Source organism: Scyliorhinus canicula, chromosome 6, assembly GCF_902713615.1.
Source record: "Scyliorhinus canicula chromosome 6, sScyCan1.1, whole genome shotgun sequence".
In the NCBI taxonomy this organism is placed as follows: domain Eukaryota; kingdom Metazoa; phylum Chordata; class Chondrichthyes; order Carcharhiniformes; family Scyliorhinidae; genus Scyliorhinus; species Scyliorhinus canicula.
The window spans coordinates 113,357,207-113,381,600 of NC_052151.1; the positions used below are offsets into that span (position 1 = coordinate 113,357,207).

General features: G+C 47.3%; 1 protein-coding gene across 1 annotated transcript; it reads left to right on the plus strand.

Annotated features, from left to right (window-relative positions):
* The first annotated feature begins 733 nt into the window (after positions 1-733).
* On the plus strand, positions 734-23,863 carry enpp5 (ectonucleotide pyrophosphatase/phosphodiesterase 5). The gene is made up of 4 exons (XM_038799920.1): positions 734-1,075; positions 11,450-12,322; positions 14,750-14,929; positions 20,344-23,863. The coding sequence occupies exons 2-4, from the start codon at positions 11,488-11,490 to the stop codon at positions 20,751-20,753; spliced, it is 1,425 nt and encodes a 474-aa protein (XP_038655848.1). The 5' UTR covers positions 734-1,075; positions 11,450-11,487; the 3' UTR covers positions 20,754-23,863.
* Positions 23,864-24,394: the final 531 nt, after the last annotated feature.

Here is a 24,394-nt window from a genome sequence, read left to right on the forward strand (position 1 = left end):
CTCAAACACGGTGAGCCGAAGGGCCTCTTTCTGTGCTGGAAAGCTCTATGACTATTTCCTCCTCTACACACAAGCCATTACGAACACTCGTACTTTCCAGCATGCTCTCCTTGCAGAAGAGAGCTCAAATTTTTATGAAAGGCAGAAACCTGGGAATGGGCGGGGTTCCGGCATCCTCCAAGAGATGTGCACGTTGGCCAATAACAATGCCTATCCACCTGCTCACCATGGGAAGTGAGTGTTGATCCTTATTTTACCTTCAATCTTAATGCAGCCAATCATTGACTTCACCATCTGAAAATTTAAATTTTAAGTGAAGGATACAAGTACTTTTAACTTCCATGGTTTGCTGTTAATGTGAATACTTCAATGTCATTGACCCTGGCAACACTGCTGCTGCACACCTGCAGATTCCCGCGGTTTAGCAGCAGATTTAAATTATTCTGGGAAAAAGGGGATAAAAAAACCACACCACAGAATCATTTGATCCTTGTGGTCAGCTTTCCCCGAAATCAGCGGTGCACGTCCTTGCTTCGCGGCTGATGGCTTAATTCAGGCCAACATTTTGAAAACGACTTCATGCTGACTGTAGAATTCACACCTCCTCCCACGTGCCTCGTCGGAGGCCACCTCGCACATGCTCGCGCGCGCCTCGGCGCGCTCTGGCTGTGGCTCGGCAGCGCGGCGGCGGGTCGCAGTGACGTCACAGGACGGGCGGCCGCCCAATCGGAACGGGTTTTTCCGGCTCGTGCTCCCTGGCGGCCGCGCAACGGTTTGTGCGCGCGTTGGGAGCGCGACTGATTGTCAGCGGCGGGTCAGGAGGAGGAAGACGAGGAAGAGGAGGTTGGCTTCAGAGGGAAAGCTCGGCCCCGCTCCTCCACAGTAAAGCAAGCAGCGGACATCGCCGCGGGCTGGGGCCGCTCAGCATCAGCACCGGCGCGCCGAGGAATCGCCTGGGGGCCGAACCCTGCTCAGGTTCCCCTCTCCCCTTGCACCTCGGCGGCTGGCAGACACCTGGCCGCGGTCGGAGGCGGTGTGGCTTTGTTCTTTCTGCACGGCTGTAAAATTGTTTTCTGTAAGCAGCATCTTATTTATTCGTGACCGTGTTATATTGGAATATTATATGTGTCCTCGGACCTTGACAGCCCGTCTGACTTGCAGAGCGATACAGGTTTGCAGTGAGTCTCACTCTCGGCAGATCTTCATTCTCGCATCCTGACCCTGGTCAGTGATAGCACTGCAGGGTCAGATGTGGAATACAATATTATAAATACCTTTATTTATTATTTCGCCTTGTGGGCTGGAGGGCAGCTCTTACTCCAGAGTCTCCCGGTGTCACCCTGATGCCAGGAATAATTTGAGACGACATAGCTTTAGCGAGTATCAAATGATCCAAACAAGATCATGCATCGAATAATACAGTAAAGAAGGAGGTTATTTGAACCATCAAGCTGGTCCCAGCTCTTTAACAATTTTTGCAATTATTGCCACTCCCCTACTGATTCCACATAATCCAGCAAATCTTTCCTTTTCAAGCCTTCATTCTATTCCTTTTTGAAAGTTATTATTGAATATGCTCCCAACTCCTTTTCAGGCAATGCATTCCAGATCACGGCCTCTTGTTAAATTATGTATATTCTCCCGATGACACCTCTGGTGCTTTTGCTGGTTCCCTTCAATCTGTGTCTGCTTGTTGCTGCTGACAATAGTTTGGTCTTATATATTCTATCAAAGCCCTTCATAATTTTGAAAATTTCACAGAATTGTGTTTGCATCTTCTCTTCGAATTGGCAGTTTGCCTAGTGTCATTCCCTGCCTTCTCCCTGTAACAATGCACATTCCTCCTTTTCAGATAACAGCCTAATTCGATTTGGACTGCTTCCACCACACATTCGGGCAGTGCATTCCAGACCTTAACACTTGCCAAGTGAAAAACATTTTCCTTTTGTCGCTTTTCCTTCTTTTTGTCAGTTACTTTAAATCTATGCCGTTTCCTTCTTGATCCTTTCAAGAGTGAGAACAGTTTCTCCCTCATGATTTTGAATACCTCTATCAAAGCTCCTCTCGGCCACCTCTGCTGCAAGAAAAATAATCAGTTCCAACTTCTGCAATGTATGTTCTTAACTGAAGTTAAGAATCTTTTCTGCACTCTCCAATGCCTTTGCATCATTCCAAAAGTGCGGCACCAGAATTGAATGCAATACTCCAATTGAGGCTGAACTCGTGTGTTATTCAACATAGCCTCCTTGCTCTTGTATGTCCCTATCAATAAAGTCTGAGATATTGTATGCTTTCGAAAGCTGCAAGCCAATTGGCGGTGGTGGCTGCTGCCAGCACACCCACCTGAGCTCTAGAATTGCTGAGCGACACAGGCACAGATGAGTGATGCTCGCCGGATGGGGTGGCAGAGGGTGGTTCTCAGTGCATTTTCCCTCATCCCACGCTCAGTCCCTGAATCAGACACCAAGTGCCTGGACCTCTAGATTACTAGCCCACTACATGACACAACTTCACCATCTCCCTTAGTTTTCCTTCCTTCATGGTGACTAAGAAAACAATTGAATGCATTATTAACCATGCTGTCAACCTGTCCTGATACCTTCAATGATTTGTTCTCATATACACCCAGATCTCTGTTCCCTGAACCCACTTTGCAGTTGTGCTTTTTATTTTGTATTGCATCTTCATTTTCTTCCTCCCAAAATGAATCGCTTCGCATATTCCCGCATTGAACTTCATTTACCAATTCTCTGCCCATTCTACCAACTTGAATATGACTTCTTGAAGTTCTACACTATCCTCGTCACAGTTCACAGTGCATCCAAGTTCTGTATCGTCCACAATTTTTCTAAAATGTGCTGTGTACACCAAGGTCTAGGCCATTGATATATATCAGGAAGTGCAACCGATCGCTTTTTGGGAAGGCATACGAAATTAAGTGCTAATTAGGCCTTTCCTGGGATCAAGGACTCCCTTGCTCTTGCCAGCTCTCTCGCCAGTGGGCAAGATCCCTGTGACCTCCATTAAAAACAACCCATGTGCCAGAGGACTGGATATTATTACATTTGCCTCTTACCTGCAAGAAGGGGAGGGGGAGAGAGAGTGGTGCAAAAAGTAGGTATTGCAGAAGCGACTTTTAGGAATGATCAGTTTAGCGGAATGAGGCTAGAGATTATCAAAGAGAAGGTAAGGTTAAAAGGAAGTTTCACAGAGTAGCAAAGTGTTTTAAGTGGTGTTCCATGGAGGAATATGGGACCACTAGTATTTACTGTATATATGAATGACTTGGGAATTGAGAGAAAAACCAATATTTGCTGACAATCCCAGATTTTGGAGAGCGACAAATTCGAAGGGAATAAATGACTGGGAGGCTATTGATAGGATGGGCAGATTTGGTGATGATGCAGTTTATTGTCAAGAAATGCATAGCAATGCCTTTTTAAAGTGAGTAAACAAATCCACCTTAAATGGTGAGCTTTTTAATGCAATGGAAAACTTTAATGTGCGGTTGCACAAATCATTGATGATGGCAGGATGGGTATATGTTAACAGAACTGATAGGGTGCAGTGGGCAGCAAAGATTTAACAGGCTCATGATGTTTTCTCTGGAAAAGAAAAGACATGGAGGTCATTAAAATTATGAAGGTGTTTGATGGGGTAATGTGGCAAAACAGTTCTGACTTGTGTTTGAGTTTAGATAAAGAGGCATACATATAACATAACTGATCAAATAATGAATTTTAGAGGATTTTTTTTAGATAGTGGTGATGATAAATAGTTAACGGCCATTGTGGTCAGGCATTAAAAAGAAGGCTTGATATATATGTGAGGGACTAGGCAATAAACATGGAGGGAAATGAGCTGGCTCATTGGCCTAAGGCTATGTTTCCCGCTTTGGGGTTTTCATTGAACTAGTATGTGTGAGGTTTCTGATTCAAATCCCAGACAAGATGTTGGTGTTATCAGTTGTTGTCAAAGTCGTTGGTGGCTTTAAAAAAGAGGAATATGGAAGTGTGGGAATAACTAAAAGGAATGTGAGAAAGCCTGTGGAGAAACACTGGTAGAGACCAATTGGATTGAGTGACCTGTTTCTTTGCTGTAAATCCTTTTTAATTCCTATATTGTGCATAAGGTCATTAAAAATGACAAATGGAGCCTTTGGTTTTATATCTGGTGGTAGAGTACAAAAGCAAGGAGGTAATGTTGAACTTGGACAGGACTTGGTTGGGTAATAGTGGGTAAATGTGAATTTCTGAAATAGAAGGGGCAGCATGGTAGCATAGTGGTTAGCATCAATGCTTCACAGCTCCAGGGTCCCAGGTTCGGTTCCCGGCTGGGTCACTGTCTGTGCGGAGTCTGCACGTCCTCCCCGTGTGTGCGTGGGTTTCCTCCGGGTGCTCCGGTTTCCTCCCACAGTCCAAAGATGTGCGGGGTTAGGTGGATTGGCCATGCTAAATTGCCCGTAGTGTCCTAAAAAGTAAGGTTAAGGGGGAGTTGTTGGGTTACGGGTATAGGGTAGATACGTGAGTTTGAGTAGGGAGATCATTGCTCGGCACAACATCGAGGGCTGAAGGGCCTGTTCTGTGCTGTACTGTTCTAAATTCTAAATAGTGGGATTATTGTGTAGACCTTTGAATATCTCATCAGAGGAAAGATGTAAACAATGGGGAAAGTGCAGTGAAGACTCTCGAGGGAATTCATGAATACATTTGACAGTTATGCAGATTTGAGAAGTAATGGTTTCCTTCCTTAAAAATGAAATACTTAAGGGTCACCTGATAGAAATGTAATAATCATTTAAAGGATTATGATAACCTACATAGAGCATTCTGCAGACCATAAACATCGAGTGAGCAAACGTTTTTAAGGTGGTCACAAAAAGAATGTTCGAAAATGTGTCTTTACACACACACATAAGAATGTGGAAGTCCCTGCTATCATTGAAGCAGAGTCGATGTATTGTTTTAAAGGGAAATTAATTAAAGATTGCAGACTTAATATACCAAATGGCCTGTTTCGGGTGTAGCATTCTTTGAGACTTGAACATTTTTAATTGTTGTGGAGTAACAGGTCTAATCCGGATAAGCTAATTAATTATACATTTGTGAGGAGAATTATTGGAAACATATCAGTAGTTTTCTGATTCGTGCTATCAGTTGGTGAGGCAGCACATTGTTGAAAAAATGACTCTAATTTCCCGTGAAATAACTGGATAAAGTTTTGAATATAGGTAGTTGAGATATTGTACAATTTTATCTTCTTGAACTCTGGCCCTACTAGGGCACAGCATTGCCTGACTGAGCATGCAGGTGATGTTGACCCTCTGTTTCCTGTCTATTATGTAACTCCAATTTCTGTTTTGTGCTTAAAATTTAAAAATATATAAAACAAAGGCTGCAAAAAACGTGGGTCAACTTTAAGTGTTGTCTCTTAATCAGCCTTTATATTAACCAAAGGGAGAGTTTCCACTTTTGGTGCAATCGATAAACAGGGCTTGAACTGTTCCCAAAATGTTACTAGTTTTGAGAAGCATTTACGCTCCTCAAAACTAATTTGTATGTTGCTGAACTTAGAATCTGCTATCAACTAGTGCAATTGGGCAATGTAATAGTCGATTGGAAGAGTACCAATAGCTACGGGCGTAGGGAATGATGCTGAGAATGTGTGGCACCAAGGCCAACACTGCTAGGGTGGGGAATGCAGTGGAAAGCCTGGAGCACACGGTCAGTATCTTGGAAGTGGTGGTGCCCAAGGTGTGACTCAGTCTGTGATGGTCATGGCTGAGAGCCTCGACATCATGTCCCAGTTGCTGAGGAACATAGACTCAAGTGGGCATTGCCGAGGCACTGCAGAGTATTGCCCGGTCACTGAGGAGTAGTGCTGAGGGTGTCAACACCATGGTGCAGACAATGGGGATCCACCAGGACTGGCAAAGCAAATGATGCAAAGGCCTCTGGCTACCCCTCCATCCCTTGGAGACCCCCAGAGTCCTAGGGGCACCATCAGGGCGAAGGAAGCGCTGGCAGCCAACTTGGGGCCTGCCACCAAGGAGATGATGGTCTCCAGTTCTTCCAAATCCTGCTCCTCACCAGTGCATCTCAAGACAGTGGACAGAACAGGGTGGTATGGCGATGCCTGTGACAGACCTTCAGGAAGCGACCGTCAACGGCACCAAAGGTCACAGGACAAGAAAAACAGCAGGCTGCCTCCACCACTAATGTGCATCCTGGGGTCACACCTAGACTTAGCAGTAGACCATGTAAGTTTAAGAAGATAGAGATCACTGGAGGAGGGGGGGAGGGGTCACTATCTATAGCTAGGGCAAATGTCAAATGTTCACAATTTAAAAATGTTTCACCTGATACATATGACGACTCTCACATTACTCTTCACAGTGGGTCTGCCTGCTGCTTGCCCTCTGCTTCCCCCACCAGGCATAGTGGTCCAAGATCAAATCCCCTGATGCAGAACCCATTCAGAGGATGCGTGTGAGTGTGCTATCATCAGAAATGATGTGGAGATGCCGGCGTTGGACTGGGGTGAGCACAGTAAGAAGTCTTACAACACCAGGTTAAAGTCCAACAGGTTTGATTCAAACACGAGCTTTCGGAGCGCAGCAAATGAGGAAGGAGCTGCGCTCCGAAAGCTCGTGTTTGAATCAAACCTGTTGGACTTTAACCTGGTGTTGTAAGACTTCTTACTATCATCAGAAAGACAGGAGTCAAACTTTGGCATAAACTGAGGAACAGCGAGTGATCATCACAATCCTGCCTTGTATATTTCTTCAGTGCCAGTATTGATACAGGTTCATCGCCCTGATGTTAGACAGACCCTTTGAGGGTGGAATGCTGTGGGAGGGGGGAGGGAGGGGTGGAAGGAAATTGGGGTGAGATGACAGGCAAAACCTCACCCTATGAGAAACGAATGAGGATGTGGCCTCCTTGGGTCTTCTGGCATGCCGGACCCTTGACACCAACTGTCCTCCATCCTCTGGTTCCTCCTTGGTTTTTCCCCAGGCTTGCCCACCATCTCCTCCTGCGCCACTTCCTCTTCCGACAAGATACAGCAGACCACCATAAGGCGGCATAACCTCTGGCGAGGCGTACTGCAGTGCACCACCAGTGGTCGAGGCATCCGAACCGCATTTTCAGCAGACCGATGCACTACTCAATGGCAGCATGGGGGCAACATGGACCTTGTTATATCGGGTCTCGCCCCGGCCTCCGCACTGGCGCCATCAGCTAGGACCTCTGTGGGTCTTCTTGGGGTGGTCCTCAAAGACAACGGGGATCTAAGTGTCCCAGAATGTAGCTGTCTTGCACGCTCCCTGAGAACCATGCATGATCCGGAGATGGTGGTTGCACATGAGTTGAACATTCAGGGAATGGAACCCCTTCCTGTTAATGAAGGGCACACCCTGTTGCCCCGGTCCACGCAAGGCGACATGGATACCATCAGTTACCCCCTGGACCTGATGCACCCCAGTGATGGCGGTGAATTCAGCAGCCCGGCATCTTGATAGGCTTGGCCCAGCTCAAAGTTGATATTGTCAGCTTCCCGGACGTACAGGGCATGAGTGACCTCATGGATGCACTTTTGGGCTGTAGATGGTGATAGGTTGCGCAAATTCCCGCTCGACCTTGGAATGAACAAGTAACACAAATGTTCAGGGCTGTTGTGACCTTAACGGCTGTTGGGAGTACCACGGGTACTCTCCATGGGGTGCCAAGTCTGCGAGTACATGACACGGGTGCCGCACTGTCTTTTAGTTGAGACAGAGCCTCCTGTGGAAACTGGCCCGGGGCACGGACACCCTATCCCATCCCCACACGCCTCTCCTGCCTTCAACCCCTCTGTGATACATACCTGCCGTTCTACAGGGGTGCAGGCGCTGGGTTGGCAGCAATAGCAGGTCTGGTCCATGGGATGGAAGATGAGCTCTAGTACTCCATATCGTTTGACAATGTCTGACTCCTGCCCATGGTAGCACTTTCCACTGTCCACCTGGGTGAGCCCTGTATGCGAGCTTGCCATTCCATAACACGGTCCCATCGGATCCTTGGGGTGCACTGGTGGGGACGATCGGGGAGGTAGGGAGGGTGTGGAGCCCAGCCCCCACACAACACCCGCCATCCCTTGATGCCCCACACCACCCTTTCCTCGGCACCACCTCTCTGGCCACCCCCGACCAGCCCACCCCTCACAACCATCTGACAGTCAGTGTGAATAGGTGTTTAATGTGCACAAATATATACAGATACGTGCCCTAGCCCCGATCACTAAAATGTGCACTGCACCTGTGCCAACTGAAGTGGTGTCTACCTTTCTGGCCTTGGAGCCCTAACGCTATGTCAAGGGTACATCAGGAGTGGAGGCGGCCTGCTGCGATTCCCGCCCTGTGACCTGGGTCCCTGTTGCCGGCTGTCTTCTGTGGTGAACGGGTGTCCCACGTGGCGTGGTGCCACCTGTTCTGCCCACTGCCAACCAGATGTTCCAGGGACAGGAGGGGGGGTGGAGCCCAAGGTGCTGCGGTGTTCACACAGCTCTCCTGCGTGAGTAACCGGCTCGGAGCCCCAACACCTCCTCCTCCCTCAGGGTGCCTAGTGGCCCCCGGACTACTCCATGGTACGGGGGAGCGAGAGAAGATATTCTCTGAGGCTCCCCCGCCACCTGGCGCTACCAGTCCTGGAGGCCCACTCTGGTCTCGACCAGGGTCTACATGCTCGCGGCCATGGAGCACAGGGAGTGGACCATCTCCGTTATGTACTGCGCCACATCACGCTGTGACTGTGCCACCACCACCTGGGTCTGTGTCACATCAGCCAGTAACTGCACCATCTCTCTCTGGAACTGGGCCACCTCCCTCTTTGCCACATCAGCCAGCGCCTGGGCAATGCCGCCAAAGTTCCCAACCGCTGCAATGTCCAAGCGGCTTTGGCACATGGCTGCCTGTGAGACTGCAGTCCTGTTCTGGGCTTCGGCCAACGCCTGCACAGAATGCCCAGGCCTTGGACATGCTGATCCATAGCCAAAGCCCTCGACCCAATGCGTTCACTGCGGACGCCACCTGTGCGGTGTTGGCCTCGGTGGCACGCATGGTCGGCATCTCCTGCTCCTGCACGCGGTTGGACTCCTCCAACTGCACCAGCAGATGCTGGATGCTCAGTGACAACCACTCATGTATTCCCTGGATCTGCGACTGCATCTCCACTATAAATGGGACTGTCCGTTCCAGAAGCCCAAATCCTGTTTGGATGGCAGTTCGCCCCTGGGGTCAACCATCCACCGCCTTGGTGTTCCTAACTCCATCTAATGTACTGGAGCAGCTAATGTGGTGTCCCGGGAGCCTCTTCACTAAAGTGCCCAACAGAGGTGATGTCTCTGGGATGGTGGAGGGTGTAGAATCAGCTGTGACAGAAAATCTGTCATCCCGGACACGAGCTCCGCGGTGTCTTGGGCCTCGCATCGAGAGCTCCTGTCCGTGCTGCTGTCCTCGTCGCTGCTTGGCACACGGGGTGGGGGGTGCTCAGGCTGTGGCACTGGCTGATGGACATGCCCATCACCAGGTCCTGCAAGACACAAAACAAGACGCATGGTTAGACTGTGGGGCGAGAAGAGTGATGGTTTGGGGTGAGGATGGATGTGAGGGTGTTGGGCAGGGGGGTGGGGAGTTAGTTGACACACGTGGCATGAGGAACCGCAACTCAGCAGAGTCTCACTTCCTCGCCTGCGGCAGACCTCGACCCCGGCGACTTCCCTTTCTGGGCCGCCGGCCACGTCCAGGGTCCTCTGCTCAGCCACGGTGAGGGGCTGCAGCTCCGGCGGTCCTCACTCCAGTTTTCTCCTGCTCCTGGTGGTTAAGGGGGGGCCTTCTCCTGGTGGGGGGGAACAAAAGACTACAGTGTTAGACAGAAGTGTTTGACAATCTGGCACATGCAGCCCAGGGGGTGAGTAGCCCAGGGCACCTGGCCAGGTCGTCCAGTATGAATGCCAGCATGTGGTGCAGGGTGGGTGTTTCGCCGCTCTCATGGGGGGAGGTTGTGGGTGTGAGGGACAGGGGTTGGTGCCAGAGGCCCAGTGCTGCCAAATTCCTTGGCCGCCCTGAGGAGGTCGTGCAGTTTCTTCTTCACTGCAGGCCAGTTTGGACGGTGTTGTTGGTGGCGCTGACCGCCTCTGCCACCGGCATCCAGGTACGGTGAACGGCGGCATCTAGCAGCCTCCTTCCCTGGCCAGGGTTACAGGGTGGCCTGCCTATCTTCCACAGCATCCAGGAGGGTCACCAGCTCGGCTCCCGTAAATCGTGAGGCCGCATGTCTTGCTGCCATCTTGTTGACTGGGATGGTGTGTGCGGGAGTGAAATGTGTATCTAAGGGTGTAGCTTGTCAACCTCCTGAGTGTCAATCACGAAACTGGCGAATCCCACACCGTTTCTCATTGGAATCGATTGTGTTCCAAGTGGCACCGGTGCTAGCCCCTCAACAATCACTGAATCTGTCCAGGTGCAGCCTGTTTGCTGTCATGGAAGTCCACGAATCCTGCCCCAGTGTCAACACCAAGTCTGAGGAATGGAGAATCCAGCCAGTCGTCTTTCAGATGAGATTCAGTTGTGCTGCCACACCTCTCTCAATCAACATGATGTCACTAAAACTGATTCAATGGTCGTCTGTCATATTGCTGTTTGTATATGTTTTTCTGTATCGAATGAACACATAAATTGATTTACTAATAACAGTATCCACATTTTCATGCAAATAATCTGTTGGTTGTAAAGTACTTCAGGGCACCCTGAGGATGTGAAAGACATTATGAAACTGCAAGCTATTTTCTTTTGTTGGAATCTCTGCCTCGTTTCTGTTACATTTGAATGCTGCCGATTTCAGGCAGCCACCTTGACAAGTTGCCTTAAACATAGGCCAAATGGTATACTAAGAATAAATGGAATCACATTGAGCAGTGCGTTAATATTTTTCAATGTGATTCCTGTAATAAACTATGGGCAAAATTTCCTGAGACTTAAAATGCTGGGCAGGGAAGGGTCTTGTAAGCAGCAGATGGTTTATTGGAAAATTATATGTGGAATAATCCATGCAAAATCCTGAGAAATGCACATGCAATTTTTAACCCGCTGTGTACAAAGCCTCAGTGGTGGTGAAGGGTCTCAGAAAATGTCACCCATGTATTTACACCTATATATTTATGGATACTTGCTACTTCTAACCATCTACCTATCTGCAATAAGTTAGTTGTTATCAATTGGGACATGACAGTTGATCTTTTCAACTAGCTGAACCAGAGAGATAAAGCTGTTTCAAGAATTTTACCGCAATACAGTAAGTGTTTCCAAGATTGGGGGAGAAACATTTTGGTCAAAGAGTTTTTGATATTCTGATCTCTATGGAGATATTAGCAATTTTAGCCCAATTTGATTGATGCTTTTTCTGTGTTGCAGCTGGTGTCAAAATACCTGACAGCAAATAACTTCCCACCATGGCACTTTACATCTGGCAAATGTGCCTTTGGAAGGTTGTAATTATCTTCACTCTCACTGAAGCTGTATCTCTCCATCTAGACCAACCAAAGGTGCTGCTGGTATCTTTTGATGGATTTCGTTGGGATTATATCCACAGAGTTCCAACACCACACTTCAAGTATGTCATGGAAAATGGTATTCATGTAAATCAGGTTACAAATATTTTCATCACAAAAACCTATCCAAACCACTATACACTTGTTACTGGGTTATATGCAGAGAACCATGGGATTGTAGCCAATGAAATGTACGATCAGAATTTAAATAAAACCTTTTCTATGGATGGAATGGATATATTTGATCCAGTCTGGTGGGATGAAGCCTACCCACTTTGGGTTACAAACCAGATTCAAGGCCATAAGACTGGAGCTGTAATGTGGCCTGGTACTGATGTTCAAATACACGGTTTGTATCCAACTCACTACATGATCTATAACATCTCTGTTCCTTTTGAGGATCGATTGGCTCAATTGATTGACTGGTTCAGAGGGAAAGAACCTGTTAATTTTGGTCTGTTGTACTGGGAAGAACCTGATCGTTCGGGCCATGACTTAGGGCCTGAAAACCCTCTCATGGATAAGGTAATTGCAGATATTGATCTAAAGCTTGGTTACCTCATAGAACAACTTCAGAAAGCAGGACTGTGGGATACAATAAACTTAATAGTCACCAGTGACCATGGGATGGCTCAATGTTCTATAAACAGGATAATTGAATTGGATCTATACGTTGATCGTGAGCTGTACACCTGGATTGACTTCACACCGGTTTCTGCTATTTTACCCAAAAACGGTAAGATTTCTTTTTTTATTTGATATGTTTGACTCTATGTTCCTGGAACATAAGTGTAAGATCACCTGTTTTGGACCTGATGAAGGCAATTTTTTAATGTTGATATATTAGTGGTTGTGGAGTAGCATAGGTTTAGGTGTACCTAATAAAAACTGGTGCACAGCTATCAAAATGAATCAATAACCCTGAAGGAATATTGGCCTTTATCTCAAGTGGATTGGAATTTGAAAATGAGGAAGAGTTACTTCAGTTGTACAGAGCTATAGTCAAATCCTGTTTGGGGTACTGGACTTCAGCCTTGGGCATCACACCTCAGGAAAGATTTTGGCCATCGAACGGCCACAGATTCGCCAGAACACTGGAACTTAAGAATGACTTGCAATTCCTTGAGTTTGAAAATTGAGTAATCTAATTGGTGTTTAAAATGATAAGAGGATTCAATAGGCTAGACAGGGAAACTGTTTCCGCAGAACAAGTGGGAAAATCTAAACATTAGGACTAGGCCACTTGGAAATAAATAGGAACTTATTCTGCCAAAAAACTGGATGCTGGGTCAATTGAAATTTTCAAGACTAACATTGATATTTTGTTATTTTGGAATATTAATAAGTATCAAACAAATGCAGGTGAATGTGATGAGGTGAAGATTTGTGTGATGTAATTGAACGGCAGGACTGGTTTGGTGGGCTTGTCAACCTACTTTTAATGTGAACCTTTTTTTTAGAATACTACTAAACTTAATTTTGAAGAAGATTTTTAGACTTCAGTGTAAACATTTGTTTCTTTGGCAAGGGTGGAGTGAAGGAAGTGGGAACAGAAGACAAGAGGGAGACTTGGCTCTTCATGTTTCTAATATCCTCCAGTCTTACAACCCCTTTTCCCACCCAAACTTTAGTTTCATCTGATCTAGCCTCTTGTTCATTTCTTCTTTCCTCACTCTTCCATTAGCAATGTGCATTTAAGCATTTAGACCCCATTTTCTGGATTTCCAATCTTAAATCTTTCTATAACCTTTCCTTAAAATTGTTTTCTCTGGAAAATGTGTTGATCGTCCCTCCTAAATTCTCCTCCTTTGACTCCGTTTTTTCAAAGCACCCAGCAAAGATCCTTTAAATGTTATTCTACTTGAGATGTGTCATGTACATACGAGTAGTAGATGAACAAAATTCTAATGATTCTCAATATTGGTCATTCCTTTCTATGTGTGTGATCTGAGAGCTGAATTTTTGGGACGACGATTGGTGATAGTTAATACTCACGTGCCATTGAACCTGATTATCTAATAAATGAAATGATTTGTGCATTACATGTTGTCCGTTGTAATGAGGTAAGATCAGTCCTTTAACTAATGTACTCTGACCAAATCGGTCATCTACCAGTCTTTCTTACAAGATTCCAAGATTTTTTACCAGTTTTTATGGGAATGTATTGTGCAGTTCTGTTTAAAGTTTAAGCCTACTGACCTTTAATTGAATAAAGCAAATTCTGTTTTAATTACATGGGATTATGGAATATTTACCAAAGTTTTAATGGTAAAATTCATGATTCTGACCATTTTATCCTTGAAGACTACTACAGTCTTGTCCTTACTAACCTTGCCCTTAAGGAATTCTGAAAATTTGAAAGGTCATTGCATTCCTGGAAAGGGGCTGTGAGAAGATGCTCATTTATCCATGGCATAGTACTTGGCAAAATTAGCTTGCAAAGAGAAAAGCTGCTGAAATTGTGCACTTTCAAATATTGTAACTACCATTTAAAAGGATAATGGTATCTGTTTGAAGGACAATATCAGTGCACTCACATTAGTATGGTGTCATGCTATGCCCACTATTATACTTGCAAAGAGATTCTCATATCTGCTATTTGATTTGTAACAAGATTTGTCAGTTTTCATAACCGACTACTGACTGTTTTCCTTGGGGGAAGCAAGTGGATTCACTTTGGGTTGGGTCCAGTGGCAAGTCTGATAGAAAATTGGATAAGAATCATTGCAGCTGGTTGGGTAATCTGATACCCAATCTAATTACTTCCAAAGTACTTCTTTAACCAGCCAATCAGTTACATTAAGGGACTTTGAGGATGGATCAGTCACTAAAGTCTGACATCCTTCCTATTCAATATTGTATGTTTGCTCTTTAGAATTTTGTTGCATGCAGTTCATTTACACCCCCCCCCCCCCCCCCCCCCCCACTCCAAAATTAAGCAAACAGATTTCTCAACAATTTTGCTTGGTGACCGTTCATTAGTGATGAGTTTTTCTTCTGTGTCAGAAACCTCATTAACCAGAGAAGTAATAATTATGAATGCTCTGGGGCACAAGATTTTCATTTTAGTTTCCAAATATCTTTCAACAAAATCTTTAACAACATATCTTTAACAACATTCTGTACAAGCTGCTGATGTGACCACAGTTTTGTTCTGCTGCAGGCAAATACGATGAGGTATATAATGCTTTGGTGAATGCGCACCCCAATATGACTGTATACAAGAAGGAGGATATTCCAGATCGTTTTCACTACAAACACAATGTGAGAATTCAACCAATAATAGCTGTGGCAGATGAAGGCTGGACAATCAATCAGAATAAAACATCTGGAAAATTCACTTGTATGTATTTTAATGCTTTTTCTAATATTGTTAAGCTCTTAAAAGGGGGGTGAGGATAATTTTCAGACATTTTATTGCGCAAGGCAGTGACAAAGGAAGGAAGATAATTTCACCTGTGTCTTAAGTATATGCATTGTCAGCTATAAAAATGCATATTATCTCTTTTAGTTGGTTTCTTTAGAGTACCTTGAGAAAAGATTACATTAATTTTGTGGTGCAAAGACAAAAGAAGTCGACAAAACATGGAATTGAAAGGGTAAAGAAAGAAGCAAGGCATCTTGAAAATGCAGAGATTACACGTGTATATGTAAAAATTTTTGACGAGAGAAAATCCAGGACAAAATCTTAATTTCTTTTAAAACGTCTTACTATTTTATTTGATTCTATTGCAAGTACCTTTTAATATCAGTGCTATTATAATAAGCAAATATTATTAGTGCAGCTTTATATTCTGTATCAAGAGGAATTTTATGATCTACCAAGTGATATTACTAAGTGGAATCAGTCATTACTGTTAATTCTGAACCAGTTAAGCTGGCAAAAATTATAAACAGTTTTTGATTTTCTCAGCTAAACCCCAGCTCAAAACTGACACCATCATTAAGAGTTAGCTTGGCTTATTTGATGGTATGCATGCCTCTGAGTCAGAGGGTCATGGTTCAAGCTTCATTACTAAGCCTAAACACACAATCCAGGCTGGTGCTTCAGTATACTAATGAGAGACTGTTACTTTGTCAAATTGCAGATAAAATGTCTGCCTGTTTACATGGAACACTGGGCGCAATTCTCCGCTCTCACGAAAATTCGGAGAATAGCGGGTGGCGTAAATTTTTACGGACACACTAGTCCGACGCCCTCCCGCTATTCTTCCCCCCCCCCCCCTCCACGCCCGCCTCCCGACACGAATCGCTGCCCGCCGTTTTTTTACGGCGAGCAGCGATTCTCTCCTGGCCGATGGGCCGATTTCCAAGGCCTTTACGGCCGTTTTTACAAGCGTAAAACACACCTGCTCTGACCGTTCGTAAACACGGCCGTAAAGTCCCGATCTCGGGAACCATGGCACCGATTGGCACGGCCGTACCTCTGTAGCCGTACTTACCCCGCGCACTCTTTCTCCCTCTGCCGCCCCGATGGATCCATCCGCGGGGCTTCTGCGGGGCATAACGGCCGTTTCACACACAAGCGCGATGACGTCATCCGCGCATACGTGGGTTGGAGTCGTCCAATCCGCGCATGCGTGGCTCACGTCATCTGACGCGTCAGCCGTCGCTAACCCTGGCTAGCGGGCTTAACGAAATTCGTTAAGCCCGCGATGCCGGAGTTCACGGCCGCGCGATACTAGCCCCGACCGGGGAGCTGAATCGGTTCTCGGTCGGGGGGGGCGGAGGCTGGCATCAAACGTGCCCGTTTTTGACGCCAGCTTCCCGAGTTTTCGTAACTCGGGAGAATCGCGCCCAGGATCTTTGTTAAAAATTGCTTCCTCAGTGAGCATCAATATGGGGCTGAATTCTCTGATAATGGGGCTAAATGCTGACGCCGTTGTAAAGACCGTAGAGTTTTACGACGGCATCAACAGACCTCCGGGTCCATCGATTCAACGGCCCACAAGGAGCCAGCACAGGCGCCACAGGAAGCGCCCCTGATACACGGCGTCACATCATTGAAGATGGCCGCCTGCCGTGCAGTGCCAAGATTTCGGGAGGGAGAACTGGACACTCTCCTGGACGCCGTGGAGCAGAGGGGGGGGGTCCTGTACCCCGCACCCAGCCACAGAAAAGAAGGCGCCATCGTCTGGCGTTCGTGGGTGGAGGTGGGTGAGGCCGTCAGTGCCGTTGGGCCTGTTGTCAGGGCAGGCGACCAGTGCCGCAAGAAGCTGCACGACCTACTCGTGGCAGCCAGGATGAGTACCCAGCACTGTGCCCCTGGCACCAACCCCTCTACCCAACATGTGCCCGATCACAGGGCAGGACCTTGCTGGCGGACCCGAGGAGGGGGAGGTTGCCGTGGTAGGAAGAGTGCCACCAAGTGAGACCCGCCCCTGCCTAACCGTGGCCCCTCACAATACATTTGTGCCAATTCCCACCCACTCACCACAACCCTCCTCAGCCCACCCTCCCTCCGCCAAACCCCCTTCGCCACAGTCCCCCTCACCACAACCCCCCTCACCCCAGTCCGTCGGTCTAACCATACATGTTGTCTTGTGTCTTCCAGGACCAGCTGGCGATGTTCTGGGCTCAGCCACTGTCCCCAGCCAGTGCCAGGGCCGTTGCACCCCAGGGACGCAAGCACTGACAGGGAGGCCAGCCGTCATAACAGCCCTGCGCCCGACATGAGCCAGGCCACATCTACACAGGCCACATCTACACAGGACACACCTACACAGGATACACCCACACAGGGGACACACCCACACAGGGGACTGCGACACAGCACACATTGACACGGGACGGACACCGGGGACAGACAGCAGGGATCCAACGCCAGGACACAGGAAATGCCACACTTAGGGTCCGAGGATGACGTATCGTTAGACTTTCCGTGACTGCTATCACCCACATCCTCCACCATCGCAAAGACTATCACCTCGGGTGGGATCTTTAGTGAGGAAACTCCTGACGACACATACTGGTGGGCACCACACAGCCGCTCTGGTTCAGCAAGTGGAGGTAGGAGCAGCCAAGGGGCCAGACGTCGGGGAGCAGCCCAACCCCAGCAACCAGCTGCCGCCCAAACGGGTCCCAGGTTCCTGGATTTTCCACTCTCACCCATAGATCTGATGCAGTCAGCGAGCCAGGGACCAGACAAGGGGATGACGGCTGACTTGCAGCACCTGCAGGTGGAGGGGTCCAACCGCGTGCAGGAGCAGGGAGTGGTGCCGGTCATGCTTGCCACCCAGGCCGAAACCGCACGGGTGGTGTCCGTGGTGGAGGCAATGGGGGTGACGGTGTCGGACAGACGTGGGGCTTTCTGTGCATGCGGGGGCTGTGGCCCAGGACAAGGCTGCCCAGTCACAAGCAGCCATGTGCCAGAGCGATGTGAAGATTGCAGCGGCGCTCCTCACTGTGGCCCAGTCTCAGCAGGCCATGGCTGAAGCGCTGGCCGTTGTCGCACAAACTCGGAGGGAGGTGGCGCAGTCCCAGAGGGAGGTGGCGCAGTCCCAGAGGGAGGTGGCGCAGTCCCAGAGGGAGGTGGCGCAGTCCCAGAGGGAGGTGGCGCAGTCCCAGAGGGAGGTGGCGCAGTCCCAGAGGGAGGTGGCGCAGTCCCAGAGGGAGGTGGCGCAGTCCCAGAGGGAGGTGGCGCAGTCCCAGAGGGAGGTGGCGCAGTCCCAGAGGGTGGTGGCGCAGTCCCAGAGGGAGGTGGCGCAGTCCCAGAGGGAGGTGGCGCAGTCCCAGAGGGAGGTGGCGCAGTCCCAGTCAGGGATGGCCTCCTCCCTGGGCTCCATAGCCGCTAACATCCAGATCCTTGTCGATGCTACAGCGGAACTCCAGGACAGGCAGCGCCAGATGTCGGGGGTGTTTCGGGGGAGATCTCCACTCGCACCCCTGTCCCATGGAGAAGCCCGGGGGCCATTGGGCACCCCGAGGGAGGAGGAGGTGCTGGGGACTGTACCAATGACCCCTGCAGCGGAGGTCCTGGAACACCGCACCACTTCGGACTTTGATGTGCTCTGGTAGCCACAGTATTTGTATGGCTAGCCTAGTTCAGTTTCTTGTCAATGGTAACCCCTCGGATTGTTGATAGTAAGGGATTCAGTGATGGTAATGTCATTGAATATCCAGGCGCCATGGTTAGATCCTCTCTTGTTGGAGATGGTCATTGCTTGGCACTTGTGTTGTGCAAATGTTACTTGCTACTTGTCAGCCCAAGCCTCGATATTTTCCAGGTCTTTCTGCATTTGGACATTGACCCCTTCAGTATCTGATGAGTTGCGAATGGAGCTGAACATTGTGCAGTCATCAGCACACGTCCCCACTTCTGATCTTATGTTGAAAGGAAGATCATTGATGATGCCGCTGAAGATGGTTGGGCCCAGGTCTCTACCCTGGAGAACATCTGTGGTGATGTCTTGGACCTGAGATGATTGACCTCCAACCACTGCAGCCATCTTCCTTTGTGCCAGGTGTGCCTCCAACCAGTGGAGGGTTTCCCCCTGGATTCCTATTGATTTGGGTTCCTTGTTGCCATACTGTTGTCTTGATGTCAAGAGCAGTCATTCTCGCCTCGCTTTGGCGTTCAATTCTTTTGTCCATTTTTGAACCAAGACTGTAATAAAATCAGGAGCTGAGTGACCTGGGGGCTTGCAAACTGGGCATCCGTGAGCAATTTATTGGTGAGTAAATGCTGCTTGGTAGTGTTATTGATAACCACTTCCATCACTTTACCAATGATACGAGAGTAGACTAATGGGGCGGTAATGGCCAGGTTGGATTTGTCTTGTTTCTAATGTGCAGGACATACCTGGGCAAATTTCCACATTGCCAGGTCGTTGCCATTGTTACACCTATACTGCAACAGCTTGGCTCGGGGTGCTGCAAGTTCTGGAGCACAAGTCTTCAGTACTATTGTCAGGATAGCATTTGCTATATCCAGTGCCTTCAACCATTTCTTGATATGGCAAGCAAATCGAATTGGCTGAAGACTGACCTCTGTGATGCTGGGGAGCTGCGGAGGAGGCCGAGATAGATCATCCACTTGGCACTTCTGGCTGAAGGTTGCGGCAAATGGTTCAGTCTTACCCTTGGCTCAGATATCCTGTGTTCCGCCATTATTTGAGGATGGGGATATTTGTGGAGCCTCCTCCTCCAGTGAGTTGTTAATTATCCACCACCATTCATGGCTGGATGTGGTAGGAATGCAGAGTTTGGATCAGATATGATGGTTATGACATTGCTCAGCTCAGTCTATCACTTGCTTTTGTTGTTTGGCACACACATAGTCCTGTATTGTAACTACATGAGGTTGACAGCTCATTTTTAGATATGCCTGGTGTTGCTCCTGGCATGCCCTCCTGCACTCTTCATTAAATCAGGGTTGATCCCCTGGCGTGGTATTAATGGTAGAGTGAGAGATATGATGGGCCATGAGGTTACAGGTTGTAGTTGTACACAACTCTGCTGCTGCTCATGCCCCACAGCTCCTCATGCATGTCCACTGTTGTGTTGCTAGATCTGTTTGAAGTCTATTCGATTTAGCACGGTGGTAGTGCCACACAACATAAGTATAATAAGTATGATTTTTTTAAAAAATATTGTTATTTTGAGTTATTTACAAAGTTATTCAAAATATGTATCGAATTTTTAGAAACTGATTATCTTTTATAGAAATTGACATTGTTTTTACTTAAAAAATACTATGACTAAATGTTCATGTGAAATTGTGATTATTTGCCACTGAGATTCCCTTTTCTTTCCTAGTGGGTAATCATGGATATGATAACACCATAAAGAGCATGCATCCACTATTCATCGCCCATGGTCCTGCTTTCAAGAAGAATTTCACCAAGGAAAACATGGCTATTATTGACCTCTATCCACTACTTTGCCACCTTTTGGGAATTGACCCAATGCCTAATAATGGTACCTTAAAAAATGTACAGGAGTTATTAGTCGCTGCAGAAGTGATCATAACTAAAAATTCACATGTTGAGATTGTGTCCCAAGATGAAATAAACAGCAGGGGTTCATTTGCGTGGCTAGGTATTCTCCTTGGAAGTGTACTGGTTATTGGATTTCTTTTAGCATTTGTACAGCAGGTGACAAAAAGTCAGATGTCTGGATTAAATATTCACCGTGGTGAGATGGCTCAACCCCTGCTGTCAACATAAATTTGTATGTATTGAACTGTTCTCTGATGTGTGGAACCTAATGCTTAAATATGTAATTTGTTAGTAGTCCTTTGTCATCTCAAAATGGTATTAACTAGCTGAGAGACTGTAATTATACTTGATGTGAATTCAGGGTTGTAGTTTTGCAGGTCTTTGAAAAATTTTCTGTCAGTTTGCCCAGCAGCACTATTGGATGGGACTGAACTGCAGTGAATAGAGTCTACTAACAAATATACTAAGTATTGCTGTTAAGAGGGATTCCACAGTGATAAATAATGACAATATTAGTGTTAGAAGACTTTGATCAGGATTATGCCAAGAAATATTTATTCAAAGATTTTACATGATGTTGCAATCATTAACACATAAAACTCATCCTAGCAACTGGTAGGAATCACAACTGAAAACATTGCTGCCCCTCGCCAATGGACTGGTAGGCCAGGGAGTATGGCATGAAAGTCCACAGTTGGCCCTCCCGCCCATCTCTGGCCTCTCCAATTTTACGCAGTGATGGTGCAGAAGAGGCCTGGGGTAATTGAGGTGGGGGGGGGGGGGGGGGGGGGGGGGAGGGGAGGAGAGGAGAAAGGAGTGCATTGTCCCAAGAGAAGATCCTGCATGAATGGGGCACCCTCCACAAGAGTCCACATTGAGAACACCCCCCCACCCCCACACACACACACGTGGAAGCTCTCTTTCTCCCCCTGGCCTCTTCATCAACATCCTCTGGCTTCACCTTGCTTCCCCACTGAGACACCACCCCCTGCCACATCAGATGTCCTTGTGCTCCTGGACTCCACTACTCAGAATCTGAAGACTGCTGGTCATTACAGTCCGATCCACTGCTGTTGCTGGGACTCAGATGGCACTGCTCTCTAAGGCGGGACCTTTGCCCAAGTGAGGGTCAGAAGTACCTCCTCCAGCCATTAACACGTCTTGCCGTGTTAAATGGCTGTGGGGTTGCTGTGATCGGCAGCAGGTGCGTTCCCCACCAACTCTTTAGCTGGCAGGATGGGAAACCTTGCCATTCAAAAAAGCTTGTCCTATGTCTTGGCCAGATACATTTATTGTGTTATGTGGATAATTGTAAGATTTTTCCTGCTCCAAACTAAATGTATCTGCTGGACAGCATACCAAAACATTGGTTTTATTGTCACACTATTTCTTTAAAATACTATATCTGAGCAGTGGAAGGGGGTGGGGGGAAGAGGAAAAAAGGAAGGAAATGTTGAAGCTCAGTGAAGATGTGCTATTTTCATAACTTTGGAAACGTGGCAGGTCAGATGATTGGTCAGAATATAAAGAATGGCAGAGAATGACTAAAAGGTTAATCAGGAGAAAGAAACTGAAGTATAAGAGGAAACTAGGTATAAATGTAAAAATGGATAGCGAGAGTTTATACAGGTATTTAAATGGGAAAAGAGTAGGTAATGAGAGTGTTGATCCTTTGGAGAGGGAATGGGGAGTTAATTAAAAATAAGGAAATGGCTGATGAAGTGAACAAATGTTTTGTTTCTGTCATCACTATGGAGGATACAAAAAACATTCATAAATCAGAAGCTGGGTAGGAGAGAGGAACTTGGTGAAATTACAATCACTAGGGAAGCGATACTGAGGAAACAGATGGAGCTCTGGGCTGACCAGTCTCCAGGTCCAGATGGACTTCTTCATAGGATCTTAAAAGCAGTGGTTAATGAGGTAGTAGATGTGTTGCCGTTAATTTTCCAAAATTGCCTAGATTCTGGAAAGATTCCATCAGACTGAAAAGTAGCAAATATAAGCCCTTTATTTAAGGAGGGAGGGTGGCAGATAAACAGTTGGTCAGTTAGCTTTACATCTGTTGTGAGGACTGTTTGAATTGATCATTAAAGAGCTTCTGGCTGGGCACTTTGAAAAACTCAAGGTAATCGGGGAAGAGTGGGTAAATTTTGTGAAAGGGACATCATGGGTATGATTCTCCCAAAATTATTCATTTTGGGTGATTGGTGGGATCTTTCCCACCGGCTTTTTTGTTGAGATCTAGACTTGGATTCGCCCATATTTGGTTATTTCTTTAGGCCTTGGGGAATTTCTCCCTGGTCCAGCCCACATTTAGACATTTTTTCAGCAGTGGGGAACTGAACTCGCCAGCAAAACAACCTCCTCGGAGGTCGTGGCACCAGTTTGAAAGGATGTTTTAAGTGAGCTTGAGGATATCCCCATCAGCCCACAAACATGGGCATTACCTCCACCCCCCCCTTCCCAAGTGAGCACACCCTGCTATGGGGTCACCCTTCCTACCTGCCTTAACCCCTCTTTCCCCCCCCCCCCTTTTCTTGGCATGACCCCCTCAGGCCCTGACCCTTGGCAGTGCAAACAGGGCACCCTGGAACTTGGGCAATGTCCCTGGTGTCCTGACAGCTGGCACTGCCAGGAGTGCCACGGTACTGCCCACTCCCTGACCACCCGGGGACTCTTAATGGCCTCTGAGACCCCTGGAGTGGCCATCACGCCTGGTCTCCGCTTATGGCGACCAGTAGTAATGGATGCCCAGATGAGGCCTCGCCTGTGCAGCTGGTGACTCCCAGATGCCTGGAGAATGCGGCCTCAGGTAGGCCGAGCATATTTCAAGAAACCTAATTGCTAATTTAGAAATGATTATCTGGATCACGCCCAGTGATTACGTGATCCAGATTGTGCCGGTGTCATGGGTCAGGTGACTCGTGCAAAGTTTTACGGCAGGCGCGAAGGCCGATTTGGACCACTCCTGCAATGCACTTGGCACTGCTGCATTGGTACCAGGCACAATGCGGGAAGAAAATTACACCCCATGTTTAACCAATTTGAAGGAGTAACATGAGGTGGAAAAAGGGAAGCCTGTAGATGTACTGTATTTGGATTTCATGAAAGCACTTCTGGAAAATGAAAGCTTTTGGTGCAGGAGGTAACATTAGCATGGATAGAAGATTGAGTGGCAGGCAAAAACAGTCTGCATAAATGGGTCTGTGTGGCAGGATGTGACGAGTGTAGGTCCACAGCAGTCTGTGCTGTGTAAACGTTTTACAATTTACATAAATTACTTAGATAATCTTTATTGTCACAAGTAGGCATACATTAACACTGCAATGAAGTTACTGTGAAAAGCCCCTAGTCGCCTGTTTGGGTACACAGGGAGAATTCAGAATGTCCAAATTACCTAACAGCATGTCTTTCGGGACTTGTGGGAGGAAACCGGAGCACCCGGAGAAAATGCATGAAGACACAGGGTGAACGTGCAGACTCCGCACAGACAGTGACCCAAGCTGGGAATCGAACCTGGGATCCTGGTGCTGTGAAGCAACAGTGCTACCACTGTGCTGCCCAAGATAGCTGCCACGGATGAGGGGAGTGAAGACATTTTGGCTAAATTTGCATATGATACAAAGAAAGGGAGGAAAGTATGTTGTGAAGATATAAGGAGTTTGCAGACAGATAGATCGGGTAAGTGAGTAGCCAAAAATCAGGCAGATGAAGTATAATGCGAGAAGAATAATAAAAGCAGAATATTACTCAAACAGGGAATGACTCGCATTCAGAGGTGTAGTTGGATGTTCTACATGAGCCACAAAATGTTGTTATGAAGGTACAGTAAGTAATCAAGGAGGTTAGTGGAATGCCATCCTATA

Bases quoted from the DNA above. Each gene is read 5' to 3' on its own strand.
- enpp5 (XM_038799920.1), top strand. From the start codon at position 11,488: ATGGCACTTTACATCTGGCAAATGTGCCTTTGGAAGGTTGTAATTATC. The intron at 12,323-14,749 runs GTAAGATTTCTT...GTTCTGCTGCAG, and splicing joins TGCTATTTTACCCAAAAACG to GCAAATACGATGAGGTATAT. The intron at 14,930-20,343 runs GTATGTATTTTA...TTTCTTTCCTAG, and splicing joins AACATCTGGAAAATTCACTT to TGGGTAATCATGGATATGAT.